The sequence below is a fragment of the Hippoglossus stenolepis genome, chromosome 8, assembly GCF_022539355.2.
Source record: "Hippoglossus stenolepis isolate QCI-W04-F060 chromosome 8, HSTE1.2, whole genome shotgun sequence".
Lineage (NCBI taxonomy): Eukaryota > Metazoa > Chordata > Actinopteri > Pleuronectiformes > Pleuronectidae > Hippoglossus > Hippoglossus stenolepis.
The window spans coordinates 10,051,309-10,078,037 of NC_061490.1; the positions used below are offsets into that span (position 1 = coordinate 10,051,309).

Here is a 26,729-nt window from a genome sequence, read left to right on the forward strand (position 1 = left end):
AACAAGGAAAAGAGACTTTTTACAAGGTTCCAATATTCTCTCTGAACAATCCTTCAGTGATGGGTGGTTATACAGGAACGATTTAAGATTCTATTCTCCAAACTCTTTCCAGACGGCAGCACCTCAGACATTTCAGCATCGGTGATTCAGGCCATCCCCTTCCAGGCCAGAAACTACTACAAGTGTGTGTCTGAGAACAAGGACATAGTCAAACTGATGGCGCATCTCAGTACCTCCATCATCTCCACCAAACAGGTACATGCTCTTTCATTCTAGTTCAATTTCAAAATGTTTAGATATGAATGTCTCTTATTTCCTACACAACTCCTGCTTATGTGAATGTGCAGGAAGTGATGACTGCTCTGGACGGTTTTAGCCATTACCATCACATCTGGAAAGAGGATCGTGAAGACGCCATGCAGAAGTATGATAAACTGAATTGTTGTCACTGAGAACTTTTTTTTAATGAAGTTACTCCCATTGAAAACAACAAACCATCACAACAATGCTTTTATTTCAGATTTGTCCAGGGCAACCCCTTGCTGTCAGAGTTTGAGAGCCAGATTATTTTCTATCGAGACCTGGAGCTGGAGATTAACTCGGAACCAGAAATCATTACCTTCAGAGCTGTGGCCATATTAACAGGTTAGATTGATTTAGTGTTACTAGCTCTCTTTGGTACCTACAACATCACTCCCTTGCTTGACAACACACCACGCTCAATTCCTTCTTTACAGTAAAGGTGTCAATAGAAACTCAAACATGAAATGTAAACTTGATGCTTACAACTGCTAACATCAGTTTTTTTGTACTAGCGGACCTGAAGATGTCCCTCACTGCTGAAACCAAGCACTGGATGGTGGATTATGGAGTGTACTGTAACAGGAAGTATCGCTCAGAGATGGAGCATATCTTTGCCTTCGTAGATGAAGCAGGAAAGAAACTGCATCGAAAGATCAAAGACCTGGATGATTTTCGCATCGCCATGGCATCACTCAAGGAGATCAGAGAGCACCAAATATCTATTGATTTCCAAGTTGGACCTATTGAGGTATAAAGCACAGCATTATGTCTTTAATACAACATAGCTGCTTTCACACATGCTAAGAACTTCACACAATATCCTGAAATTATCTAGAGGGACTTTATATTATATCATCATATATATATATATATATGGAGATTTTCCTGTTTTCTGACTCAATTGTCTGGACATTTTCCGGAGTTCATGTCTGAAAACGGCTTATGGTAGTTGTTGAGTGTTCGGGTTGAGCCCTGTATCAGAATCTTAGTGGAAGTACAGAAGAAGCGCAGGAGGTGAAACTCTGTTATTTGATTTAATGCCGAAATATGACGCACTCCATGTATGATTTTACATTTGTGGCTGCCAGGTTGTAGCAGCATCTTTCTTCTTTCTTCACAGGAGTCTTACGCCATGCTTCAAAAATATGGGCTGTCAGTGCCAAAGGAAGAGTCGGAGAAGGTGGACACGATGCGGTACGCCTGGGAGAAGCTGCTGTCCCTGGGCACAGACATACAGAACGAGCTGGTGTCCCTGCAGCCAACCTTCAGAGGCGAGCTCGGCAGCAACGTAGAAACCTTCCTGGCAGACTGTCAACAATTTTACCACGATTATGAGACGGTAAAGGAAAAAAGGAGCGAAAAAATGCAAGATATAAGTGCCCATGTCTGTACATACTTAACACTCAGACAGGATTTGCAGCCACCTACAAATATTGGACTAATTACCCATTAAGCTATTTATTTTATTTATAGCACATCATTATTGTGGCTTGATTCAGAATCATTTAAGTAACAGCTGACAAAGATAACTTATCCTCTCTGCTACAGGACGGTCCCATGGTGCTGGGACTCGCTCCCCAGGATGCCAGTGACAGACTCATCATGTTCCAGGTTTGTTATTGACGATCGGATTTGGTAATATTGTGTATGCATCAGTTTGTGATCGTAATATTTAACGTGATTGAACTTGGTATTTTGTGACCATTCTTTTCTATAGAATCAATTTGACAACCTGCACAGGAAGTACATCACTTTCACAAGTGGAGAGGAGTTGTTTGGGCTTCCTGTCACCCAGCATCCTCAGCTGCTGGAGATCAAGAAGCAGCTGGCTCTGCTTCATAAGCTGTATGGCCTTTACAACAGTGTCATCGAGACAGTCAACAGTTACTATGATATCCTCTGGGCTGACATCCACATTGAAAAGATCAACAATGAGCTGCTGGACTTTCAGGCGAGGTTAGTTCATTTCCTGTGACATTCATTTGAATGTAAATCAAACTGATACCACTGTCGTGCTGACTTGATCTAAACTCTAACTTAAATTCTGCTGAAGATCAAACAGAACTCCACTGATGTGTTTCGTTGATTAAACTGAAAAAAGTGTCCTTTCCAACACTTTCATCGTGTTGCCATGGGAAGTGGGCGACCATCACCTTTGAAGACCATATAAAGAGCAGATCACAGGAAAATGAAACACAAAGAAAATCAAATGAACTGATGAAACTCCCTCTGAGCCGTCACCCCTTTTCTGGCCTAATTAAAAAAAAAGAACAAAAAGTTCGCTCTCTGGTGGGCTTTCATGAAGCATTGCCTGAATGCTCCAAAAGAGTTCAATTTCACCATCTCCATTCATGTTTATCTTTGCACTCTGACCACTACAAACATTTATTCTATCTGCACATGTCAGAGAGAATTTGCCCAAGTTAAAGCTTTCCGTCAAATAGAAAAATATATGTCTCCACGTTTCTGTTCTCGTGACAGTATGAAAGTAGCTGAAGGTTTTAAAGCAAATAGCAATCACAAGGGGAATATGTGCTGGTGTCAAAGCTGGAAGAAGACAGGGCAGCTCCGTGCTCCGGCAGACATGCTTTCCATCGGTTTAGAAGTTTTACTTTTGCACTGGTTACGCTGTGTAACTGTGCAGTGTCACTGGTGTGCGCGTGCCTCAGAAGAATGCAACATTAATTGCTTTTGTTGACTGTGTAACTTCCAGATGTCGTAAGCTGCCTCGCGCTCTGAAGGATTGGAAGGCCTTTTTGGACCTGAAGAAAACAATCGATGACTTCAGTGAGTGCTGCCCCCTGATGGAACTCATGACCAACAAGGCAATGGTGGCGCGCCACTGGAAGAGACTTGCGGAGGTCAGAGAAACAAGGCCACCTACATCCTGAGGCCATTGACATACCACTGCATTTTCCAGTTATTCAGATTTAATAGTCATTATTGAGATAATACTAATTGGTGTTGTGTTGACATTTGGTTTATCTGGTTTTGTGAGCAGGTGACTGGACATATCTTTGAGGTGGAATCCGATACATTCAAGCTTCGTAACATTATGGAGGCTCCTCTGCTCAAGTATAAAGAGGAGATTGAGGTAAGAGTGAACAGTAGGCTTCTTATTTTAGGCCACAACAGTTGCGAAAAGAACCTTTATTTTCGTAACGGATGATAAATGTCATTAATGAACACCGTAAAAGTACACATGTATACCATTCAGCGTTGATTCATTACATTACAGTATTTTATAAACATTGCTTTAATTTTCTGTTCGATGAATTGTACATACAGCATGAAGTAACAGAGTTACAATGAGCCTTAATATTATCTCCAAAATGCAGTGAGCATTAATCCTGGTAACAAATAGATGTGTTTAAATCAATCATTATTTGTATACAGGCCGTTAAATCACATTGTAATATGTAATATGTATATTGATAATATGGATATTGATAATTAATCACAGGTTTTACACTCATGTAATATATTAATTCCCTTTCTACTTTCTTGTGGTCACCATTGATATTTAACATTCCTTACTTCCTGTATTATTTATACTAGAGTGTTAAAGACCACTATCACTGGTATTGCTAATGTTTCATCAAATCTGTCCATTTCTCACACAGGATATCTGCATCAGTGCAGTGAAGGAGCGGGATATCGAGCAGAAACTGAAACAGGTGATTGCTGAGTGGGACAACAAGACTTTGACGTTTGCCAACTTTAAGACCCGAGGAGAACTGCTGCTGAGGGGAGACAGCACAGCAGAGATCATTGCCAGCATGGAGGACAGCCTGATGGTCCTGGGGTCTCTAATGAGCAACAGGTATGTCCCTATTAAAACTCCTAATCAGTAGTGTGTGTTTTGATGAGAGCACATCATAGCTCTTTGATCGTCATGTAGATGTAACGGTGACCCCACAAGCTACGTGTGGTATAATGTAAAGTTTATTTATTTAATTTATTTACTTGTGTCTCATTTCCCAGGTACAACACCCCGTTTAAACCCCAGATCCAGAAGTGGGTTCAGAATCTCTCCAACACCAATGACATCATTGAAAACTGGGTGACTGTTCAGAACCTTTGGATCTACCTGGAGGCTGTGTTTGTGGGGGGAGACATCGCCAAGCAGATGCCAAAGGTACAGTACATCGGAGTGAATTATTCCTCTCTTAATTTCAGAGGGGTGATCGGAATGACATATTCATCATTTCATCAATATTTAAATCTAATATTTAGTCATGTTTGTGGTTAGGAGTAGAGAGAACATATTATAAATACAGCTACATATCATTTTTTGTATAATTACTGTTAATAATGTCCTTGCGGCTTTACTTTACTCTGAGTCTTTAAATACAATTTTCATGTAGTCCATGCCCTAATGTACAAAGTAACTATCTGATAATTTGTTGTAGTGTTGTGGACTTTTTCATAATGCAACTGGACTTAGAAAATGATAAAAATATTACTCAACTCTATTTTAGGAAGCAAAGCGTTTCTCCAACATCGACAAATCCTGGGTGAAGATTATGATGCGAGCCCACGAGATGCCCATTGTCGTGCAGTCATGTGTGGGAGATGAGACCATGGGACAGCTGCTTCCTCACCTCTTTGAACAGCTGGAGATTTGCCAGAAGTCCCTTACAGGGTACGTATGAAGTATTAAAATGTCAAACCATTGTCATCTAGATCACATGTCAAGACAATGTGAAGTATGAATAGTTCAAACTTAACTCAAAGTGGTGTAGTTTTAAAAACTTTGCATAAGAACAAGATTTATTTTTTACTGATGTGCTGCCAGCAGTTTTTCAAACACAAGCTGCTTTCAGAAAAAAAGTATTCGAACATTTTCTTTTCATGCTGTCAAACAGATATTTGGAGAAGAAGCGTCTACAGTTCCCTCGTTTCTTCTTTGTCTCCGACCCGGCTCTGCTCGAGATCCTGGGCCAGGCCTCCGACTCCCACACTATCCAGGCCCACCTTCTCAACGTCTTCGACAACATCAAATCTGTCCAATTCCATGAGAAGGTGAATTTTTTTTCATTGAGCTGCTTACAGTGATTCATTGTTCCTATTATTCATTATGTATTTTAATTTGTCAGTGTCACAGAACAATGGCGTCTTTCAAACCCTCTGACAAGAGAGCTGAAACATCTGAAAAAGCAAAGTGATTGCATCAGGCAGAATTCAAAACAAGCCCATACCTTTGAATTGACTAATCAGAATAGTGTGGAAAAGTTTATTTCATCATATGACTTCCCTTCAAAAGTGATATAGAATCATGAGTTAGTCTAATCAATCAAACATGTCATCTTTCCCAGGTATACGACCGTATCCTGGCTATATCATCACGGGAGGAGGAGACTGTGGAACTAGATCGTCCTGTCATAGCAGAGGGGAACGTGGAGGCTTGGCTCAGCGCTTTGCTGAGTGAATCCCAGAAGTCTTTGAACTTGGTGATCCGACAGGCTTCCCAAAACATCCAAGATTCCGGCTTCCAGCTCATCGAATTCCTAAACTCCTACCCCGCTCAGGTAGGTCATAGTTGGATTCAAACTAACACCTAACACACACAGGGCATATTCTTTGGTTGTTGACCTACTGCTGCGTACTGAGAAGAAAACATATCGGAAATCGCGTGTCCGAACTTGCCCGAGCCCAACACGTTTGTTCATCGTGCAATGAGTTTCTTGTTCTTGATCCAGGTGGGCCTGCTAGGCATTCAGATGCTATGGACAAGAGACGCTGAAGAGGCTCTGACCAACGCCAGAGCGGATCGCCGCGTCATGGCCAAAACCAACCAGTTCTTCCTGGACCTGCTCAACACGCTGATTGAGACGACCACAAAAGACCTGGAGGCAGTAGAGAGGATCAAGTACGAGACCCTCATCACTATTCACGTCCACCAGAGGGACATATTTGATGACCTGGTGAGTATGCTATTGATCATTTAGTAGTTCTTAACATGTTCTATCAAAGGTTTTAAAAGAGGGAATGTCAGAAGATCTTTTCGTTTGGCAAGATTTTTTCTAAATCTTTTTGTCGTCCTTTTTACTTCCCTTCCCTCCCCTGTAATGACACTCCTCTTCTGTCCCATCCTCCTTTCTCTCTGTGCTCATTTTAATCTGTTTTATTTTATTTCTCTATTCAACATCCTTTTTCCTTATTCTGTCACCTGATTTCTTCATGCTTCATGTATTCATTCAATCGATTTCCTTGATTTGCCTCTGTCCTGCCTAATGGCCTTTCACCCCTTCTTCTTTCATTCCCTCTTTACTTGCCTCTGAACTTCTTTCTACCTGTAACCTTCCTGTCCCCTCCCCCACCTCCTGCCCCTCCATCAATTCATCCCTCTTTCTTCCTGCTTTTATCTCTCCCCGCACATCATCTCCTGAACGGTGCCCTTCAATTTCCTATTCTTCACTTGCCATCCTCTCTCTCCCCTTGTTTTCAACCTTTTATCTTTATCATCTTTTCTCGGGATCTGCTTCCCCCACCTCTTTCCCTCTCCTCTCCTATGTCGCTCTCACCCATTACTCTCCTCCCCCAGTGCCGACTGCATATCAAAACCCCCGGCGACTTCGAGTGGCTGAAGCAGTGCCGTTTCTACTTCAATGAGGACTCCGACAAGATGGTCATCAACATCACAGATGTGGTCTTCATCTACCAGAATGAATTCTTGGGCTGCACTGACAGGCTTGTCATTACGCCGCTGACTGACAGGTAGAGGCCTCTTACACGAGGGTACACACTCATACACACTCTCATGAAGGCAGAGATAAAATAGTAAGAAGTGTTGTACCGACCAGCAGGCAATATCAAATGATAAACAGACATGCACACACACACACACACACACAGATGACCTATCTTATATAATTACAAATATCTATAGATAATTTCTGTGTGTTATAAATACCAACCAAACTAACTGTAAAACAAGCCAATGAAATAAAAAAAACCATGATTCAAATAATAAATCTAACGATACAGTGCAACATTCAGATACAATACAGCCACAGATATGCTAAATCACATAAGATACATTGGAATGATTACACATGAGTACAAACAGCTGCACAGTTTGAAGGACAACACAACCTGGGAATAATTGCAGTCTCATAAAAATGTATTTTTACATTTGTGAGAAAATCAACAATCACAACTACGCATACCACCACCAAGGCCCTACAGGCTGTTTTAATTCGATCAAGCCGCACCAAATTTCTCACACTTTTTTTCAAGATCCATGAATTATTCCCTGAGAAAAAATCACCCTATCTCAGAGAAAGAAAAAAAAAAGACAAATTCTGTATCTGCCCTTTTGTCTGGATCTGACTAAAAATTCAATGGGTTCTTTCTTGGCCTGTGTCTCATCCTTCAAGCTTTTCTAAAAATCTGTTCAGTAGTTTTTGCATAATCCTATAATAATAATGGCCACTCTAACAATGGTACAAATTCAGTGGTCATAGTTTCTACACCAGACTAATGACTGAACATTAGGAGCAGGGGAAATAATTAGAATGATTTTTGACACGGTGCTGGCCCTGCAGTGAAAAGAGAACACAGCCTTTAGCCAGAAGGCCAGGGTCAGGCCCCAGAGACAGCCATCATCTCTGCTGAAGGGTCTTGGAACAAGACCAGCTTCAGAGGCGGCATTCTCCTGCTGTGCCCTGACCTCCATCCTCCCTGTAGAGAACCATATCACATTAGTTTTATTGTGAGATAGATTGAATGTGAGGGGAATGGAAACAGCTTTGTGAGAAAGCTAAACTATTCACCTTCCTTATGCCAATGAAACTGAAGTGTGTGTGTGTCTCTTTGCTCAGGTGCTACATCACCATAGCCCAGGCTCTCGGTATGAGTATGGGTGGAGCCCCTGCTGGTCCAGCAGGAACAGGTAGGACTTTAAAATCTATTTAGACACATGACACAATTGCTTGCGATTGATAGTTTTTACTCTAATCAGATGATAAGATAATTTTCCAACTAACAATCAGAAGTTAAAGGGCAGAATCCATTTTTTTGGTGGAATTCTGCGAAGAGGATTGATAAGTCGATACCACAGGATTTCAGATCAGATTAATTAGTTTTTCTTTCAGCACTTAAAAATTAGGCACTTTGTCTCAGGATGTAACAAAAATGCCTTTTCTTCATTAGGCAAGACTGAGACCGTAAAAGATATGGGCCGCTGTCTGGGAAAGTACGTCGTTGTCTTCAACTGTTCCGACCAGATGGACTTCAGAGGATTGGGAAGGATATTCAAAGGTAAAAGTCACAAAGCAAATTGATGCAATTATATTATGCAAATAGGTTATATTATTTTAGATAAAGCAGCACCAGAAAAGGTTAGAATAAAACAGCTATTTTTGGAGCCGTATATTTGACTATACAAATTGATAAAATACATGTCTGATTTCCAGGTCTGGCTCAGTCTGGTTCTTGGGGCTGTTTTGATGAGTTTAACCGCATCGACCTCCCAGTTCTGTCGGTGGCCGCCCAGCAGATCGCGGTCGTCCTCTCCTGCAAGAAAGAACGCCGCAATAACTTTGACTTCACGGACGGAGATAATGTGAAGATGAACCCCGAGTTTGGCCTCTTCCTTACCATGGTGAGTGGCATCAGTGCTATGATGTAATGCTGTGTTGTGTTTGTATAAGAAAGTCCCTGGTCAGATTGAATAAGATGAGTACATGCATATGGGTCCCTAAAGCTACACAAGAACCTCTAGTTTTATTAACTGGATGTAAAAATATGATGATACTGATTTTATTCCAAGCAAAAACAAATAATGCAATAGGATTTTATTTATGTGGCTAAATACAGTCAACCTGTCTTACTTATCAAGCCAGTTCATACAATATTAAACACAGGGGTCGGCCTCCTTAATAAAGTTACCCAGTGTTCATTACCTCTCTCTTTATACAATAATAGTCATATCTCTTTATCTCCCTGGCACAGTTGCCATCCCAAGGCAAGTCATTAAACAGAACAGTGGAATAATTCTCCTGTGTGGGGAGACGGGTCAGAGATCAGGTGTGTGTCTGTGTGTGTGTGTGAGAGAGAGAGAGGAAGAGAGAGAGAGAGAAACTAACACACACACACACACACACACACACACACACACACACACACACACACACACACACACACACACACACACACACACACACACACACACATATGTGCATAGAGGCGGTAATCAAAGGCAGCCTTTGTGGAGAGGAAGGCCTGAGCTGTGTCCATAGAGCTTTAACTAGCTGAAGGATGGTGCGCCGAATGAAGTTTAATTATCTTCCAATATTAACTTAAGCTTCCATGTAGTTTGTAGTGTTATTTAATGAGTAAATACAAAGAGACCCAGGAGGCAGTGTACGTCTATATATATTTGTACAAATTGCATACACTTTTTTATTTTTATTTATTTTGATGTATTATTTGAAATGTTATAATTTGAGATTTAAAGGTTCTATGAAATATAAGATGTAATATTACACTTCCTTGTGATTACAAATGCATTTTTTTTCTTATCTCCCCTTTTATTTATTCTCATTTTTTCTTTTCCTGTATTCAGAACCCGGGTTACGCAGGTCGCCAGGAGCTGCCTGAGAACCTGAAGATCAACTTCCGCACCGTGGCCATGATGGTTCCTGACCGTCAGATCATTATCAGGGTAAAACTGGCCAGTTGTGGGTTTAAAGACAACATGGAGCTGGCCCGCAAGTTCTTCACCCTTTACAAGCTGTGTGAGGAGCAACTCTCCAAACAGGTACAAAGATGGTGGAGGTCTTCCTTTCCTTGTTTCACCGCACTATTTAAAGCATCCTTGAAAAATGAAAAATAATTGCATTCTGAGTGATTATAACAGGTAGAGTTAAATTGAAAACACATTTTTTTTAAATGTATGATATTTTCATCGAAGTTAGCCTATAATGTCATCCAAACCTCTGGAAAGTTTGGTCTTTAGTTTTTGAGTTCAATGTGGAGCTGGAGAAAAGAGCGTTAAAATGATTTGAGAACCATTTTTTGTGACCTATCTTAAAGAAGATATGGCCGATCAGAGTTCCTCCAAAAAATTATAAGTTCATCAGCCCAAAGCTCACTTAATAACAATCAGAGACACATGCATAATTTCGGCTCCATGGGTTCCTTAAATGACCAAATCGGTGACCGTCCAACTTTAAAGTGTGATCATTTCACATGGACTGATTGAGCTGTTATTGACTCATGTCTCATTGATATTGTGCTTATTTTGTATATAATTTTAAACAAATGCAAAGGTTTTTAATTCACCATCAGTGCCTTAAGTGGAATGAATCACATTCTACTAGTCTGTGACTCATGTATGTTTTATAACCTACGTTGTTATTTATTGCACTGTGAGTAGTATTGAAATATCATGTGCTTTAATGAGTATCTCCTTAGGCTTGTAGCAAAAGGAGAAAAGAGAAAAGGCTGGTTTTCAAACTCATAAGAATCAAGCTATATTAAGGAAAAATCCTAATTGTTCTCTCACTATTCAGGTTCACTATGACTTTGGCCTACGGAACATCTTGTCGGTGCTGAGAACACTGGGAGCATCCAAGCGAGCCAATCCCACTGACACGGAGTCCACCATCGTCATGAGGGTCCTCAGGGACATGAATCTCTCCAAACTGGTCAGTTTAGAATATAATGCAATAGAGCTTTCAATAGAGGATCTTGATATCAGAAAAAAACAACACAGAACAATCAAGCCAGTTTCTTTTTAAACATTTTCATGAGCAGACATTTTGATAATAGCAAAAAGGAGTAAAAGATTGTATTGATTACCCATAAAATAAGCACAACAGATCAGACCAGAATATTAATATCATCAGATTGATTCAAGATTGATTATTCCCAACTTTCATTTGTGACTTTTTGCTGACGAGGGTCAATGTGTATGCATTTGTGCGTTTGTTAGATCGATGAGGACGAGCCGCTCTTCCTGAGCTTGATTGACGACCTCTTCCCAAGCATCCAACTTGATAAAGCAGGCTACCCCGAACTAGAGACCATCATCGACAGACTGGTATGAGGGTAGTAATGGATTCGATTGTCTACATTTGTGAGGGAGAGTGGAATAGCAGATAAACACAGTGGGATAGAGAGATGGAGGGGAGAGAGTAAAGGGCAGGAACACGTAAGGAGAGAGAAATAAAGAGGCTGTGAAATCGGTGGAAAAGACTAATGGACTGACAGACTGTATCTTTCATGTCACTCTTAAACGCCTCAAGATATAGCACCCAAAGGGATAAGAATGGTGTCATTTACCATTTGTGAGGGATCTAAACTAAGTGACTGTGGCACCCACAGTGCACAGGAAAGACAACGTACTGTAATTCTCCTCTGAATATTTGATTCTGTCCTAACGATATAGATTCAGACCGTGTCACTGGTCTTTGTAGACGCACTCAGAACTGCAGGTGTTTGAACTGTTATTTTTGCTCCATCAGGTTGAGGAAGCAGGTCTGATCAGTCACCCTCCCTGGAAGCTGAAGATAATCCAGCTGTATGAGACTCAGACGGTCCGACACGGCATGATGGCCCTGGGGCCCAGTGGGGCTGGAAAGACCACTTGCATACACACGTTGATGAGAGCTTTGACAGGTGGGATTGTGTGCATGTTTTGGGATGAACAGCACTGAGTCAGGTAGATGCGTGTATTCCTATCTATCATACAATACAATCAGGGAGGCATCTGATCTGTCCCAGGATAAACTCTGCAATTTCTGCACGAGATATTGACCCTAAACTTTTAGCCAGAGTAATAACAACATTTCTTTCAAGACAAGAAGAACAGGGAGTGTGTGTGGCCCTCATGGAGTCAGTCTTAGATTACTTTAATATATAACATTAGAGAAGACAGTAAGGAATCCTAATCCAGTCACAAATCCATTTTTTTTCAAAGACAAGGGGTAGTCACACTAAATTTGAATTCAGCTGATGAATAAAAAACTTTTCATGGCGCTCTTTTTGAAAGCATCCTCACTTTATTTAGTGCCTGAAGCCCTTTTTTTAACAGAACTATATGTTCAAGTAAAAGAGACACAATCTAGTGATAAATTGGCTGTTTGTTGAAACTCTTGTGTCTGTGGGCAAGAGAGGCAAAGACACCCAGAGAAGAAGAATCATCCTCTCTGCCCTACCCTTAAAAGTGCTGCCTCACAAATCATTGTACAAGCTGTTTTTATGTACACTTTGTTGTTTTTGTTTTAATAAATGTGATGGCTATGTTACAATGTGTTAATGTTTCTAAATGTGTTTCTTCCACCAGAATGTGGTCAGGCTCACAAAGAGATGCGCATGAACCCCAAAGCCATCACAGCCCCCCAGATGTTTGGTCGACTGGATGTGGCCACAAATGACTGGACTGATGGCATCTTCTCCACACTTTGGAGGAAAACCCTGAAAGGAAAGAAAGGTCAGAAAGGTTTCTTAAACTGCTTTCAGACAGGCACTGAACCGATAATCTGTGGGAATGAAAATGTCCCAAGTTAGTTGCTGCAGTTTATTCTTCCAGCCCCCCTAGTAAAAAACTGGATAATGTCCGAATGAACCCATGTGAGAGTATCCGGTAGATTATCCGGTGGATTCACCATGAACGAGTGGACGCCTTAGTGATGTTTCTAACACGTTGTCAGGAGCTTTTGGTGATAAGAACTGATGCTGGAGTCAATGAATTTTAAACAAAAACATGTGATCCCCGCAGTGGAATTATTATGTCACCTGTCTCCTGCATGCTGTGCCACCCCTCGTCCAAATGCTCTGGAGATTTATGTTTTGTTGTGAAGGCAAAATGTGGAAAAAGCCCTGACCCCATTGTCTGAAAACGGCTTTACTTCCAATACTTATTTCCTTAACGCTGGGATGAGATGACCTGTGATTATAAATCATTTTTTTTGGAAGCGTGCTAGCAGTTGTACATGGTGAATACTCAATCTTTACAAATATTGAATGTGAATAACCCATTTGCATCCTCCCTGCTAAGTTGAGAGAGAGAGAAATTGAGAGAGAGTCAAGTTCCCCAAACGATTCATTAGTGCGCCTGGTAATTTAGATATTTTATCGCATTTTTCTGTGAAAACTTTGGGAAAACCCGTTTGCTCTTACGTTGCAGAGAAGTTTAATTATCTTGGGACATTCACAGTTCAAAGTTGCACCAACAGCTGTTTTATCTTCCACTCGGTCCTGTGCCTACATGCTTCATCAAAAATGCATCTGTGCATCGGTATGAATATGCATTATGTGTGTGTTTGCTTTTATGTGTCAAAATATGCATCTGATGTATTCACGATCTGCCCGCATGTTGTTTTGCATATCTTTTTGAACAGGTTGCACTCCATATGTTTGTATAAATTGCCTTTGTGCAGCTTGTTTCTTTGAGCCGATGGGAATTTGGTAAAGTGAAGCTAGATGATGTGACATGATGCGAGTTGTGACAGGGCTGCAGCTCCTGAGTGAAATATCCTACAGGGGGAAAAAAGCAGCTCAATGAAACTAGCCTGCAGTTGCAATATGAAACAGATGCAGCGATCTATTTTAGTGACGTGTAGTAAATGTGGCTGATCGCTCGTGTACATGTGAGCAGACGTATTGGTAACAAGTTATTGTGAGTCTCTGTCCAAACTGTGAGTATTTTGTTTATTGTAGAGTTAGTCCATATAAACACGGCTGGATTTTGGACTCCCCTCTATGCAGACCCAGCAGTTCACCTGCCCTCTATTTTAACAAGAGCTGTGGTGTAACCTTTTCCATGCACTAAATACATATTCAGAGGCCTTTTCATTCGGCTGAATAGCAAATTATAGGTCAAAGCAGTAGGTCATATCACATTCATGGAGAAAACAAATGCGATGTTTTTCTCTCTCTCAGCCGAGCACATCTGGATTGTCCTGGATGGGCCGGTCGATGCCATCTGGATCGAGAACCTGAACTCAGTGTTGGATGACAACAAAACTCTCACACTGGCGAATGGAGATCGTATACCCATGGCTCCCAACTGCAAAGTGGTTTTCGAGCCACATAATATCGACAACGCGTCTCCAGCTACTGTCTCTCGTAACGGCATGGTGTTCATGAGCTCCTCTGTGCTCAACTGGAGCCCTATACTGGAGGTGAACCATCTAATTAAACCTTTCTGTTTACACCATTATGGAAAATAGGAGCTGCTTATGATCTAGTTTAGTATGTTGTATGGTTTCTAGGTTACAATTCTTTGGCTATCTCTCTGTTTAATGTGCCTGAAATAGTCAAAAAATTCCCCAAATCATTCAAACAGTAATTGCTGCAAGACCAACAGTTTTCTACATCCGATTACTATACATAAACAACATGCAAAAGGGCAACAGAAGCTGTTTCCCGCTGAGCCGTGATGTTTGAAACTAATGTTATTCATGGAATCTTAACTACAGCAATGTGCTTGATGCTCTCAGGGCTGGTTGATGAAACGCTCCTACCAGGAGGCAGAGGTGCTGAGGGAGCTCTTCTCTAACTCTTTCTCGGCGCTCTACTCCTACACCGTGCAGTCGCTGGAGTCCAAGATGGACATGCTGGAGGCCTTTGTCATCATGCAGTGCATCAACATGCTGCAGGGACTCATACCATCTAAGGTAGGGTTTACAACCCTTTCTGAATTCCCATCATGGGACAGAATGCACTTATAGATCACTCACTGTATATCTTTATGGTTAAGAGGTCATACTGCACCAGTAAAAAGTGACTGGTGCAGTAAAAAGGTGGTTGTTTATAGAGATGTATCTGAAATCACTCGCATCATCACTGAAGAATGAAATAAAAAAATAAAATAAATACAATACAGATTGGATTAATGGATTCTTTAAAAATATATGTTTTACAACTGAAGTAACGTTGATAAGTAATACTTATTGTATATACTTATAATACTTATATACTATAATTAGATTTTAGTTAAGAAAATAGTTTTTCTCTTGCTGTATAGGTCAGAAACCCCAATTTTATTTATTTTATGTCCAAGCTAATTGATAAATGAGTGAGAACTCAGGAAATATGTAACTAGATGAAAAAGAATCTGACATTTAAGGGGACTGATATTTATTTTGTGTTGTTGATTGAATTCAAGGGGACTATTTATATCATTCTTACTCTTGATATACTCCCGTCATCTATTCCATTTGGTTATTTGGATAGTCCTTGAAACGAGATGATTGTTCCTCTACAGGAGCATACTGGTGACTTATCCACTGAGCACTTGGAGCGGCTGTACGTGTTCGCCCTGATCTGGAGCACTGGAGCCCTGCTCGAACTGGAAGACAGGAAGAAGATGGAGATCTGGATCAGAAGTAACAAGAGAATCCATCTAAATTTGCCAGACATTCCTGATGACAGCGAGAACATCATGTTCGACTACCACGTCCAATCAGATGGTATGCATGCACTGGTGAACAGATGTTCTCACCTGCAGAATAGCTGTCAGTAAATATCTAAGCTGTTGACAGGTAGACTCATGATGCCTAGTGTTGTACTTTATTTTGGCAGCAGGTGCACGTTTATCAAATCAAACTGTGAAATGTGAAAATATTTCTCAAATTGGACGACAGTTTGGAAGGGTCGCGTTTTGTGCTAATCTCATTTTTCCTACCCTCAGGTGAGTGGACCCACTGGAGCAGCAAAGTGGAGGAATACATTTATCCATCTGACATGACACCAGAGTACAGCTCCATCTTGGTCCCCAATGTGGACAATGTCAGAACAGACTTCCTGATTCAGACCATCGCCATGCAGGGCAAGGTGAGGTCATCAACAAAGTAGTGTCCATCCGTGTACTGCCTCGGAAATAATATATACTGTACACACACTCAGAATTTAAGGGTTGCATTCAAAAAGTGTCAAAACTCCTTTAAAATTGTTCAAAATGTCATGTGTCATGTGTGTATCCATGATGTCTTTGCATGTTGTGTTTTATCAACTGAAGCGTTGAATCAGGATTCAAGTGACACATAACCTAAAATGAACTGTGAACAATAACATAATATACACACAAGTCCCTTTCTATAGATTATTTAAGCTTTATGATACAACTTTAGACAGGATAGAGTCCTTTCTAAAACTCTACAACTAATCTCTATTCAGTGCATAATGCTTTATGTATTCCTTGCCATGGATGGGTGGGCACACACACATACATGCACACTCTTCAGATGGACAACATAGCAGCGTGGGTGGACGCAGCATGGCTCCATTAAATATGATGGTCAATACTCTACTTATTACAGTATTGAGTATTAAAGTGGCCCATAACATGCTGCACCACATCACATTTACCATAGTGCATGTGTGTGTGTGTGTGTGTGTGTGTGTGTGTATTTGTGTGTATGTGCATGTGTGTGGTCAATTATATTCATAATGCCAGTAGAGGAAAGTGACGAGCATCTGTATGCTGGTGGTTTCAAGAAGTAGCTTGTCAGCGAATGAGCTTTCTATAGGTTATTAGGATTCACTATAAGAGTGACTCCATCAAACTCAAGTCGAGCACAAAAGATGTATTAACAATAGCTGTGCATTTACAGTTTGAACCTCTACACATAAAAGGAAATACTATTTCATTCGTCAGCCCCCAATTATTGTCTTAACTGAGAATTTAGCTTGTATCTGAACACAAGCCTGTTTCATCAGCACTGTCTGAACATATAGACTTGTTATATGTAAGAAGGTTTGTGGTAGTTAACATGAATAATCAACAGTGATGATCACAGATCAGTATGTTCAGGCAGTGATGTACACTAGTATCTTAGGCTGTCTGAAAAAAAACAATTGCATCCTTTTCAAACAGACGATACAAAACTGACAACTTAAATCGTCTCTTTCTTTCTGTTTCTCTGTGTCTTATCCTCTTTACCTGAAATGAGACTTTTGCCTGATAAACATCTATCACTGTTTCCAGGCCGTTTTGCTGATTGGAGAGCAAGGAACAGCCAAGACAGTTATGATCAAGGGCTACATGTCAAAATATGATCCTGAGTGCCACATGGGCAAGAGCCTCAACTTCTCTTCTGCTACGACACCGCTCATGTTCCAGGTAGTACAAAACCATGTATTTACAGTCCTGTTAATTAATATAGATTGAACAGCTCTTTGTGCTACGGCAGCTTTATCTGACGATAACGTGTCATGGGTTATTGTGAACTCGTGGACTAATATTGATCGATGTCCGATGAATAATGTGCAGGCTGGAGCAAGGAACATGGTCTTTTGTCTGTACGTGGCTAAGCTGTGCATTTCTCAAGCTATTGCAATGGATTATGTCAGAGTGGAACATAATAGATCTGTCCTCTCTTTCTCTTTTCTTGGCTTTTTTGTCATCATCTTTGTCACCATACGTGACTCTTTGCTCCCTGACTCATTTTTTTTCAGAGGACAGTCGAGAGCTATGTGGACAAAAGGATGGGGACCACTTATGGACCCCCAGCTGGGAGGAAAATGACCGTTTGCATAGATGATATCAACATGCCCGTCATCAACGAGTGGGGAGATCAGGTTTGGGATCATTTTAATAATCATTAACAACAGAAAATGAAAACACAATAATATATATATATTTGAATGTACTTGAATACATGATAGGGTTCTAACTTTAGCTTTACAGTCTGGAATACTAAAGCATCATTTAAGTTAAAAAAAAACATTTTAGTCAGTTCTTTTGTTTTTACTCTTCATCAATAGGTGACGAATGAGATTGTCCGGCAGCTGATGGAGCAGAATGGATTCTACAATCTGGAGAAACCGGGAGAGTTCACCAATATTGTAGATATTCAGTTCCTGGCAGCTATGATCCATCCAGGTGGAGGCCGGAATGACATCCCACAGAGACTGAAGAGGCAGTTCTCAGTCTTTAACTGTACTCTGCCCTCCAATTCGTCCATAGACAAGATATTTGGTGGGTAAAAACAGTGTAACAGTGCGGTAGATACATACGGATAGATGTATTACTTAAAAAATACTACTAACACTATGGTGATAATAAATGTTGGATCACAATTCTCATATATAGGTGTGATTGGCGAGGGCCACTTCTGCGCTCAACGTGGTTTCACCGAGGTGGTACAGAGCACCGTGCCCTACCTTGTGTCTCTGACCCGCCAGCTCTGGCAGTTGACCAAGATCAAGATGCTCCCAACACCTGCTAAGTTCCACTACATCTTCAACCTGAGGGACCTGTCCAGGGTCTGGCAAGGCATGCTCAACACCACCTCCGAAGTGGTCAACACTGTCTCGGTGAGAAGACTGAAGCAGTGTTTACACTCACTTAATCACATGAACGAGGTTTTTTTTTGATAGCCTGACCTCTAAAATGACATGTAATAGTAAAACATGGTTAACCTGGCTACATTTCTATTAGGGAAGACAGGTTTTTATTTCTTGAGGTTAAAAAGGTATTTACAGAAAAAAGTATCGTAGTACTTCCTTGTATCTAAAGTCAATTGAAAGTTCAGCTGAAAATGATGTTATTCTAAATAGGTCTTCCCTTAGTCGTTACATAATAGTTCAATTAAGTTACGCCAGCCTCCGTTATCGTCTTTTTAATTGCTGTCAATAGAGATTAGCCCAAATATCGTCTAGACCTAAAACACCTACAAAAAGCTTTGCTGTTTAAGTTTTGTGTGGCAAAAATATGCAACTTGTGTAATTAAAGACACTAGTAGGACTGTAACCAGTGAACAGTAAATACATTAAGCCCCAAAATATTGGCCGTTGCCCCCAAAGCCTAATTCGTCATTGGACGATAGCCTAGATTGTGTGCATGTAAACAAAGCAAAGAGAGATGCACATCAAACTTAGCACAGCAGCATAGCACAGTGGGGAATAGAGTACTATTTAAGAGTCGCATTGAGAGCCTGACAGAATGATCAAAACCCGTACTTATGTAGTAAAGGTACTGTTGTCTACATTATGTATAATATTTACAACATTGGGGGGAGAATTGTTTTTTTTTGTCGTTAGGAAGAATAAAAAAACAACAACTAACATCTGAAATGCTGGTATTGTAAGCTCAATATATGCTGAGGTGGCCAACACCTTGTTGTTTTGTGGCCTCACTGAATAATTAACTACAATGAAATATATCTTCCACCTCAGGCTGCCCAGAGTCAAAACAGGCTCAACATACCTGCTGAGGCTGCCAAATAGGCTCACATTACACTAAACTAAACTACTCCAATAGGAAAGAGGGGGTATACAATATACAAAGAAATAACATGCTGTAACTTTCCCAGCCTTCTGTTCACGGGGGCATTGCTGTGTGTGCTCTATCCTACAATCAATATATTGAATCAATGTCCGGGGGGCAGCGAGCCAGGCTAAAGGCTAGGGAGAAGGCTAATACAGAAAATCTTGTTTCCAGGTGTTGATGGAGCTGTGGAAGCACGAGTGCAAACGAGTGGTCTCTGACAGATTTACCTTGCCGGAGGACGTGGTGTGGTTCGACCAGTCTCTGGCAAAGCTGGTGGAGGAGGAGCTTGGCGAGGAGCACAAGAAAATGGTGGACTATGAAGTAGACAGTTACTTTGTCGACTTCCTCCAAGATGCACCCGAACCTACAGGTACTGACGACAGTGGCGTTGTTGTTCTCTTGTGTAAATCACAACTATTTTGTTGTGTCCTAATCGTTTTAATTTTAAATGCTTTTTCCGCCCAGGGGAGGAGCCAGAGGGTACAGACTTTGATATGCCAAAGTTGTATGAGCCTATTGAATCATATGAGAGTTTAAAGGAGCGTCTGAACATGTTCCTGGGCCTTTACAATGAGAGCGTCAGGGGCACTGGCATGGACATGGTCTTCTTTCAGGATGCTATGATACATCTGGTCAAGGTACTCAACATATGTGATTTTTTTCCCCTGCACAAAGAGCTGTTCACCTTTTTATTCAGTTTGGGAAAGCTCGACTCAGTACGCAAAACCCAGAACTGGAGAATTTGTTTTCGTTCCCGATGTCGCCATTGTAGTGAATGTGCTGTTGTCCAAATAGACAACTTCACTTCCGTTGATGAGTCCCAGTTTCCACTACTTCAGAGCGCTGGTCGCCTGTTTATTCAAAGTTTATATATATTAAACATATCACATGTCCAAACTTCACCAAATATGACACTGCCCTTCCTCTTGTCCTTAACAATACACATGCCAAGTGTAAAGCTGATAAGATGAATGGTTCTAGAGATATATGTTCCAAATACAGACAGACAGACATTTCTAGAATTAGTAGATAGATGCTCAAGGTTCCTTCCTGCTAAAACAGCCTCGCTTGTGCTCACTTATAATTTTCCTCTCTGTCACCCTTGATTGTTTTTTTTACCCTTTTCTCTTACACAAGTGGCCAAATTGTATGTTTGTGTTTCTTTGCGTAGGTGTCACGGATAATTCGGACTCCTGGAGGTAACGCCTTGTTGGTGGGCGTCGGGGGCTCAGGCAAACAGAGCCTGACCAGACTGGCCTCATTCATCGCTGGATACAAGATCTTCCAGATCACACTGTCACGGTAATGCTCAGCATGGCGTGTGAATGCTCATGCACATGCACTCATGAACACAGTAATTATTACTTATTCCTATGACCCAACCTTATCTTAATTATAACCTGGTGAAACATGTCATGTACAGTTTCATGGAGGCTTAGAAAACAAGGATTGACAAGTGCTCTGTTTCTCTCAACATGAAGACGTCCCACACAAACCCACCACACTGGACTGTCGATCATTGTTTTGATTTATACAGACTCAAGGAACATTCTAGCTGCTTTGGAAAAGGCAAAGTTCTGCTTGATCGACCAGCAAATTCAGTTCTAAACTATATTTGAGGCAGGAAATGTGTTTTGCAGTAAATAAGAGTCATTCTTTATTGAATCATTATTGTTTCTATAACACATTTTCTATGGTTCATGAGTATGACACTGAGTCACTTTAAAGCTCATATATTGCAAGACTAACCGTAATGGGCTGAACAATGAATCACTTACTTTCTATAGAGCAGATGCGCTTTGTAATACTCAATACCATCTGTTTTCTGTTTGAATTATTATTGTGTTGAGTCAGGACCCAGCGATCTTGCAGACACAGTAACTGTTTTTTATTTTCACTTAGTATGCCACATTGTTCTGTCTCACTCCCCTAACCTGATAAATGTTTTTCTCTCTCAGCCACCGTCACATTTCCCGTTTTTCATAATAGATTTTAATGTTTGGCATTAATATGAATGAGGCTCGTGTTTCTCCTCTTGGCTTCAGAGTCCTCTGGAGACAACAGGCACCTCGACTGTGTTCTCCCTACCTTCTTATTTTTCTCTGTTATCTCTTTTCTCCAACACACAAACATCCACGGACAAATGCATTTTACATGCACATCCAGTGCAATAACGTCTCCTTTTACTCAAGCACACTCAATCCGACTTTCATCTTCTCAACCTTAAACTCTCTCGTTACTCTTTTGTAAACTGTCCTTTTTCCAATTCTGTCATCCTAGCTTCTAATTTTATGCAATCGCCTCTGCCCATTAATCTTCCACTTTTACATTCATGCTCAATTTTTTTTATCTCCACTCTCATTTACTCATAACTCACTGAAGTTCACAAACACAAAAACAGCAACTAGGGCAGTTTTTGTTTCTTCACCACCTATCAAGTCTAGAAATTAAATACAATCCAAATGACTACTGCCATTACGAGGCTGGGAATGTTTCCAGTGCAGCACATCATACAATTTATCCATATGATCCAATGATGGATCATAGGACCAATTGTCCTATTGGTTTCATCTGTCTAGATCTGATTTCCCTTTTTAATAGATACACATTGATGTCATTTTTTTAAAGACTCCATCTGTCCCAAGTGACGCAACACATCATTTGGCAATGCACTGACCTGTTACACACCACAGTAATGAAGTGCTGGAAAATGTATACATCCCAACTCAAACAACATCATTTACATATTCAAATGTGTTGAAACACTCACGTAGTATACACTCACAAGCACAAAGCCCCGCACACTGCACTCTAATTCTCCCTTTCTCTCTCGGTCAGTTTTGTTTGGTCTAACAATAGCAGAAAAAGGAAAAGAATGTATATTTTATGATTTCTGTTTTTTTTGCCAGGTCATACAACACAGCCAACTTGATGGAGGACTTGAAGGGTTTATACAGAATAGCTGGCCAGAATGGGGAAGGCATCACCTTCGTCTTTACCGACAACGAAATCAAAGACGAGTCCTTCCTGGAGTACATGAACAACGTCCTGTCATCTGGAGAGGTCAGAGAAAAGAGACAAAAAAAAAACGGCACAAAAACTCAGATGGGTGAATGCATGGTTCCCAGCTGTGACGCAGGGACGATAGTCGTGTTTTCACTGTGTGTGAGTGTCTGTGTGTGTCTGCGTGCGTCATGATGTGGTCATGTGGACAGATTTGTCACAGCCACAGTGGCACAGCTGTGAAAGATGCAGTGACGGAATTCTACAGTCGTGTGGTTTCGATGAAAACGAGTACAAAGATGGGTATGGTCTGAACGGTGAAAACTGATTACGTTACACTGGACTAATTACTAATCACACAACATTGTAGTAATGAGCAATATAATATATTTCAAGTTAAACTATATGATACAACATGCAGAGGTTATTGTATATTGCAGAGAGCAGGAAGTTGTGTTGCAGGCCTGTGTGTGAGAGACGGTGATCGAGGTGACAGTAGTGAAACAAAAAGTGTGAGCTGTTGGTGTTGGGCTGTTGTTTATGTCAGAGTAACTCAGCAGGTAAAGACATGGTGCTTCTAACTCAAGGCTTTCAATTCTTACATCAATAATGAACTAGAAGGGCACTCAAAGAGCAACTACTTCCAGCAACGCCCAGCCGTGCACTGATGAAACCACATTTAAATTCACTAGGATCCAGTTTTTTATTTAGATGACATACATTCATAAATATAATTCCCCTCAACGTTTGTGATTTTTTTTCCCAGCAAAATCCATGACTATATCAACAAGATATTATCTAAATGCTCTATCTCGCAATGTCAAAGAAAGTGGAACAAACTTCCTGGATCCTTCCATCAAGTTTAGTGGTAAACTGCTCTGTAGTTGTTTGTAATCTTGCTAACTAATGTAACAGACAAACCGAGACTAAATCATAACCCTCACAGCAGAGCTCATTAACGACAGGTCTTAACTACACATGTATAAGATTTGAAAATCTTGGCTAAATGGGCTTTGGATGAGAAATCCCAAATGTAATTCAGGAATCATTTGCCTGCCCAGACATGCAGTGCTCTCTTGTAAATGTAATTGCGAATAGAAAACATGTGAAGTTGTGTTCTTCAAAATGTTATTAGTATCGTAGTAATAGAAGTTGTGTTGGATGTCTTACTACTACAAAAAGGCCTACAAGTTCAAAAAGGCTTGCCATATTTAGATTTCAGGGCTATATTGAACAAATATATATATTTAAATATGCCCCCTATATTAAACACAACATCTGCATACATTTGAAAAAAGTTTAGTGATGTAGTACAACCATTATTTCGAGCACTTAAATGAACGCGTGTTTCTGTCTTCAGGTGTCCAACTTGTTTGCCCGAGATGAGATTGACGAGATCCTCGGCGAGCTCTTCCCTAGTATGAAGCGAGAGTTTCCCAAGCGACCGCCGACCAATGAAAACCTGTACGAGTATTTCATGTCCCGGGTCAGACAAAATCTGCATGTTGTGCTGTGCTTCTCGCCTGTTGGAGAAAAGTTCCGAAACCGGGCGTTGAAGTTTCCAGCACTGATATCCGGCTGCATCATGGACTGGTTCAGCCGCTGGCCGAAGGATGCTCTTGTTGCAGGTACGTTTCACAGAAAACAAATTCTATGAATATGATCGGCCTCTGTTTTTAGCATTTGTTTTTCACTGTGTATGGTTGGGTCAGTAAGTCAGTATGACCATACTGTAAATTCCGCATCCTGTAAACTGTTATCTCATTTCCCGCTCTCTCACTCTTTGTGTTTCCTCCAATTAATTCTTCTCTCTCTCTTGCTCCATCTGTCCTTTAGTTTCGGAGCACTTCCTGTCTAGCTATGACATCAAGTGCTCAACCCAGGTCAAAAGTGAAGTAGTCCAGTGTATGGGCTCCTTCCAGGATGGTGTAGCAGAGAAATGTGTGGAATACTTCCAAAGGTGTGTTCATACATTGTATATTTATTACATTTCTGAGTTTACTAAAAGAGCTGATAGTCCAAAGACGACAGTAAAGCTCGACAGAGGGTCATGGGGAATCAAATGCAGCATGATAATGATAATAGGATTATTGCTATGCATGATCAGACTCAGCACCAGAACCACTGCCACTGAGGCAGAACAAAATATATCTTTATTATCGCAGAGGAATTTGTTTAATTTTTTTTTTTATTCCGCCCAAAGGTAAGGTCAAGTTAAGTGTAAGCCACTATGTCAACGACTCTCCTTCTTTTTTAAATATGACAGGAAAATAACCAATTGTTATTCATTTTGATCTTAGATATCGGCGCGCCACCCATGTCACACCCAAGTCCTACCTGTCCTTCATTCAAGGCTACAAGACCATCTATAAGGGGAAGTTGACTGATGTCCAGACCCTTGCCAACAGGTAAACACACTTTATTGACTATTTTGAAAAAATACTGTTACACCTATAACCACAACGACAAAAGCTAAAAACATTGTACAGTGTGTATTGTACAATGTTTTTGCTTTCTTAGACCTTGCCCTAAAATGTTCAAGTTTGCAAGCTACATCTCTTACAGCTGTCTTTAATGAATGATACTAGTGTAATAAAGCTGTTGAATCAGTAGTGTAGTCTTCCTTGGTCACCAAGTGTGTGACCAGTCAAACGTGATATTTCTGATATTTTTTTATGATCTTTATGATGCAATAATTATTGAGAAATTGAAAAAAAATGATTATGTTATGTTAAATAAAGTAAAAAAAAAAAAAAAATCGGGATGTGCCCCCCTATCGAGATCCACACCAAAATGTAATGGTAGTAGGATCTAAGGAGTCAGTCCAGAAGTATTGCAGCCTAATTTTGAAGGCACTGCATAAATGACGACATCATACAATATTAAATAACATCCCAAATTTCACACCATAGAATTGCTGTGTTGCTTTTTTAATGATTTTAAACCCATTTCTGCTTATCAGCTGTTGGCTGAGCTAAGTCTTATTGGCAGCTGTTGAGGAGTTGACATTTAGGATTCTGACCAGACGCTGCGAGGCATTCAAGGATGAACCCTTGTTTTCCTGTTGAATAAAGTGCACTTGTTGCCCAGTTGACCAAAGATTCAGTCAGGATGTCATGTAGCTCTATCAGACAATTTTCGAAAAAGATATTTTCAACAAGCACAGCCCCAGGTCATTGCCAGGTCACATTCTGTTTTCAATATTTCTCCTCTTTAGGATGAATACTGGTCTCCAGAAGCTGTTGGAGGCATCAGAGTCAGTGGCAATACTCAGCAAGGAGCTGGAGGTGAAGGAGAAGGAGCTGCAGGTCGCCAATGACAAGGCTGACATGGTAGGTTTCAGGCAGTGGAGTGGTTTCTTTTCCTTCCGTGTGTTGTGCGGTTCGTCCGTTCACAAAGTGTCTCTGGAGGCAAACACTCTGTGTTCCAACAGCTGGCTTTTTTTAGTTAGCGAAAAGTTTCAGTGACATTTGAAAATAAAGTAGAGATTTTGAATTAACATTGCAACAGAGTCCCTAATTGGCAATGGTAATGTCACGCTGATTTCTGAGCATTACTTATTCCGCATATGAAAATTTGAATTGAACTTTCCAGATGGTAATACATTTTTTCCCCCCCACTCTCTTTACTCAAGAGCGTGGTCCTTCATTTTTATACGGCAGAGTCTTTAAAGTGATAACAAAAAAAAGATTTCTTTTAAAAACCCAGTTATTTTTGTCTTTTTGATACTGACAAAAATATAATAATTGAGATTATAATGACTCATCGGCCATGTTTACTTTTTGTGCATGCAAACAGGTGTTGAAGGAGGTGACAGTAAAAGCCGAAGCAGCAGAGATAGTGAAGAAGGAGGTGCAGAAAGTGAAGGACGTGGCCCAGGCCATCGTTGACAGCATCTGTGCTGACAAGGCCATCGCTGAGAGGAAACTTGAAGCTGCCGAGCCGGCTCTTGCGGAGGCTGAGACTGCACTGCAGGTATGGAGGTTGAATTTATGATCCACAGGTGTCTCCGTAACCCTAAGCCTGCTGCGTCATCCAGTGCCACTCCTCATGATAATCTGTGCTCGGGCTGTATACTAGATGTCTGAACACAGGTTTTCCCTAAAACATAGCCTGAGGGTTACAAAATTGTCAGTAAACCGTGTTGAAGAGGTTTAGTTTTAGGTTTTTCTTGCTCTCTTCTGCATTCCTTCAG

General features: G+C 40.7%; 1 protein-coding gene across 3 annotated transcripts in view; it reads left to right on the forward strand.

The window, feature by feature from the left end:
* dnah5 (dynein, axonemal, heavy chain 5) overlaps positions 1-26,729 on the forward strand; it is an 83,603-nt gene that overhangs the window by 23,318 nt on the left and 33,556 nt on the right. For 2 of the 3 annotated variants that reach the window (XM_047340716.1, XM_047340717.1), the window contains exons 25-65: positions 113-255; positions 348-424; positions 521-645; positions 816-1,051; positions 1,424-1,642; positions 1,852-1,914; positions 2,021-2,259; positions 3,017-3,164; positions 3,305-3,397; positions 3,927-4,126; positions 4,288-4,441; positions 4,785-4,948; positions 5,172-5,328; positions 5,622-5,834; positions 6,006-6,230; positions 6,851-7,023; positions 8,130-8,200; positions 8,461-8,568; positions 8,724-8,911; positions 9,875-10,069; positions 10,824-10,958; positions 11,246-11,353; positions 11,778-11,931; positions 12,599-12,745; positions 14,197-14,438; positions 14,757-14,933; positions 15,524-15,728; positions 15,950-16,092; positions 17,246-17,380; positions 17,716-17,838; positions 18,025-18,238; positions 18,353-18,576; positions 19,703-19,901; positions 19,997-20,169; positions 20,703-20,833; positions 22,441-22,594; positions 23,895-24,162; positions 24,371-24,494; positions 24,835-24,942; positions 25,752-25,866; positions 26,333-26,509. In XM_047340716.1, coding sequence (XP_047196672.1) covers positions 113-255; positions 348-424; positions 521-645; positions 816-1,051; positions 1,424-1,642; positions 1,852-1,914; positions 2,021-2,259; positions 3,017-3,164; positions 3,305-3,397; positions 3,927-4,126; positions 4,288-4,441; positions 4,785-4,948; positions 5,172-5,328; positions 5,622-5,834; positions 6,006-6,230; positions 6,851-7,023; positions 8,130-8,200; positions 8,461-8,568; positions 8,724-8,911; positions 9,875-10,069; positions 10,824-10,958; positions 11,246-11,353; positions 11,778-11,931; positions 12,599-12,745; positions 14,197-14,438; positions 14,757-14,933; positions 15,524-15,728; positions 15,950-16,092; positions 17,246-17,380; positions 17,716-17,838; positions 18,025-18,238; positions 18,353-18,576; positions 19,703-19,901; positions 19,997-20,169; positions 20,703-20,833; positions 22,441-22,594; positions 23,895-24,162; positions 24,371-24,494; positions 24,835-24,942; positions 25,752-25,866; positions 26,333-26,509 — 6,647 coding nt within the window. The remainder of the gene's footprint in view (positions 1-112; positions 256-347; positions 425-520; positions 646-815; positions 1,052-1,423; positions 1,643-1,851; positions 1,915-2,020; positions 2,260-3,016; positions 3,165-3,304; positions 3,398-3,926; positions 4,127-4,287; positions 4,442-4,784; positions 4,949-5,171; positions 5,329-5,621; positions 5,835-6,005; positions 6,231-6,850; positions 7,024-8,129; positions 8,201-8,460; positions 8,569-8,723; positions 8,912-9,874; positions 10,070-10,823; positions 10,959-11,245; positions 11,354-11,777; positions 11,932-12,598; positions 12,746-14,196; positions 14,439-14,756; positions 14,934-15,523; positions 15,729-15,949; positions 16,093-17,245; positions 17,381-17,715; positions 17,839-18,024; positions 18,239-18,352; positions 18,577-19,702; positions 19,902-19,996; positions 20,170-20,702; positions 20,834-22,440; positions 22,595-23,894; positions 24,163-24,370; positions 24,495-24,834; positions 24,943-25,751; positions 25,867-26,332; positions 26,510-26,729) is intronic. The other variant, XM_035162482.2, reaches the window with a different exon arrangement.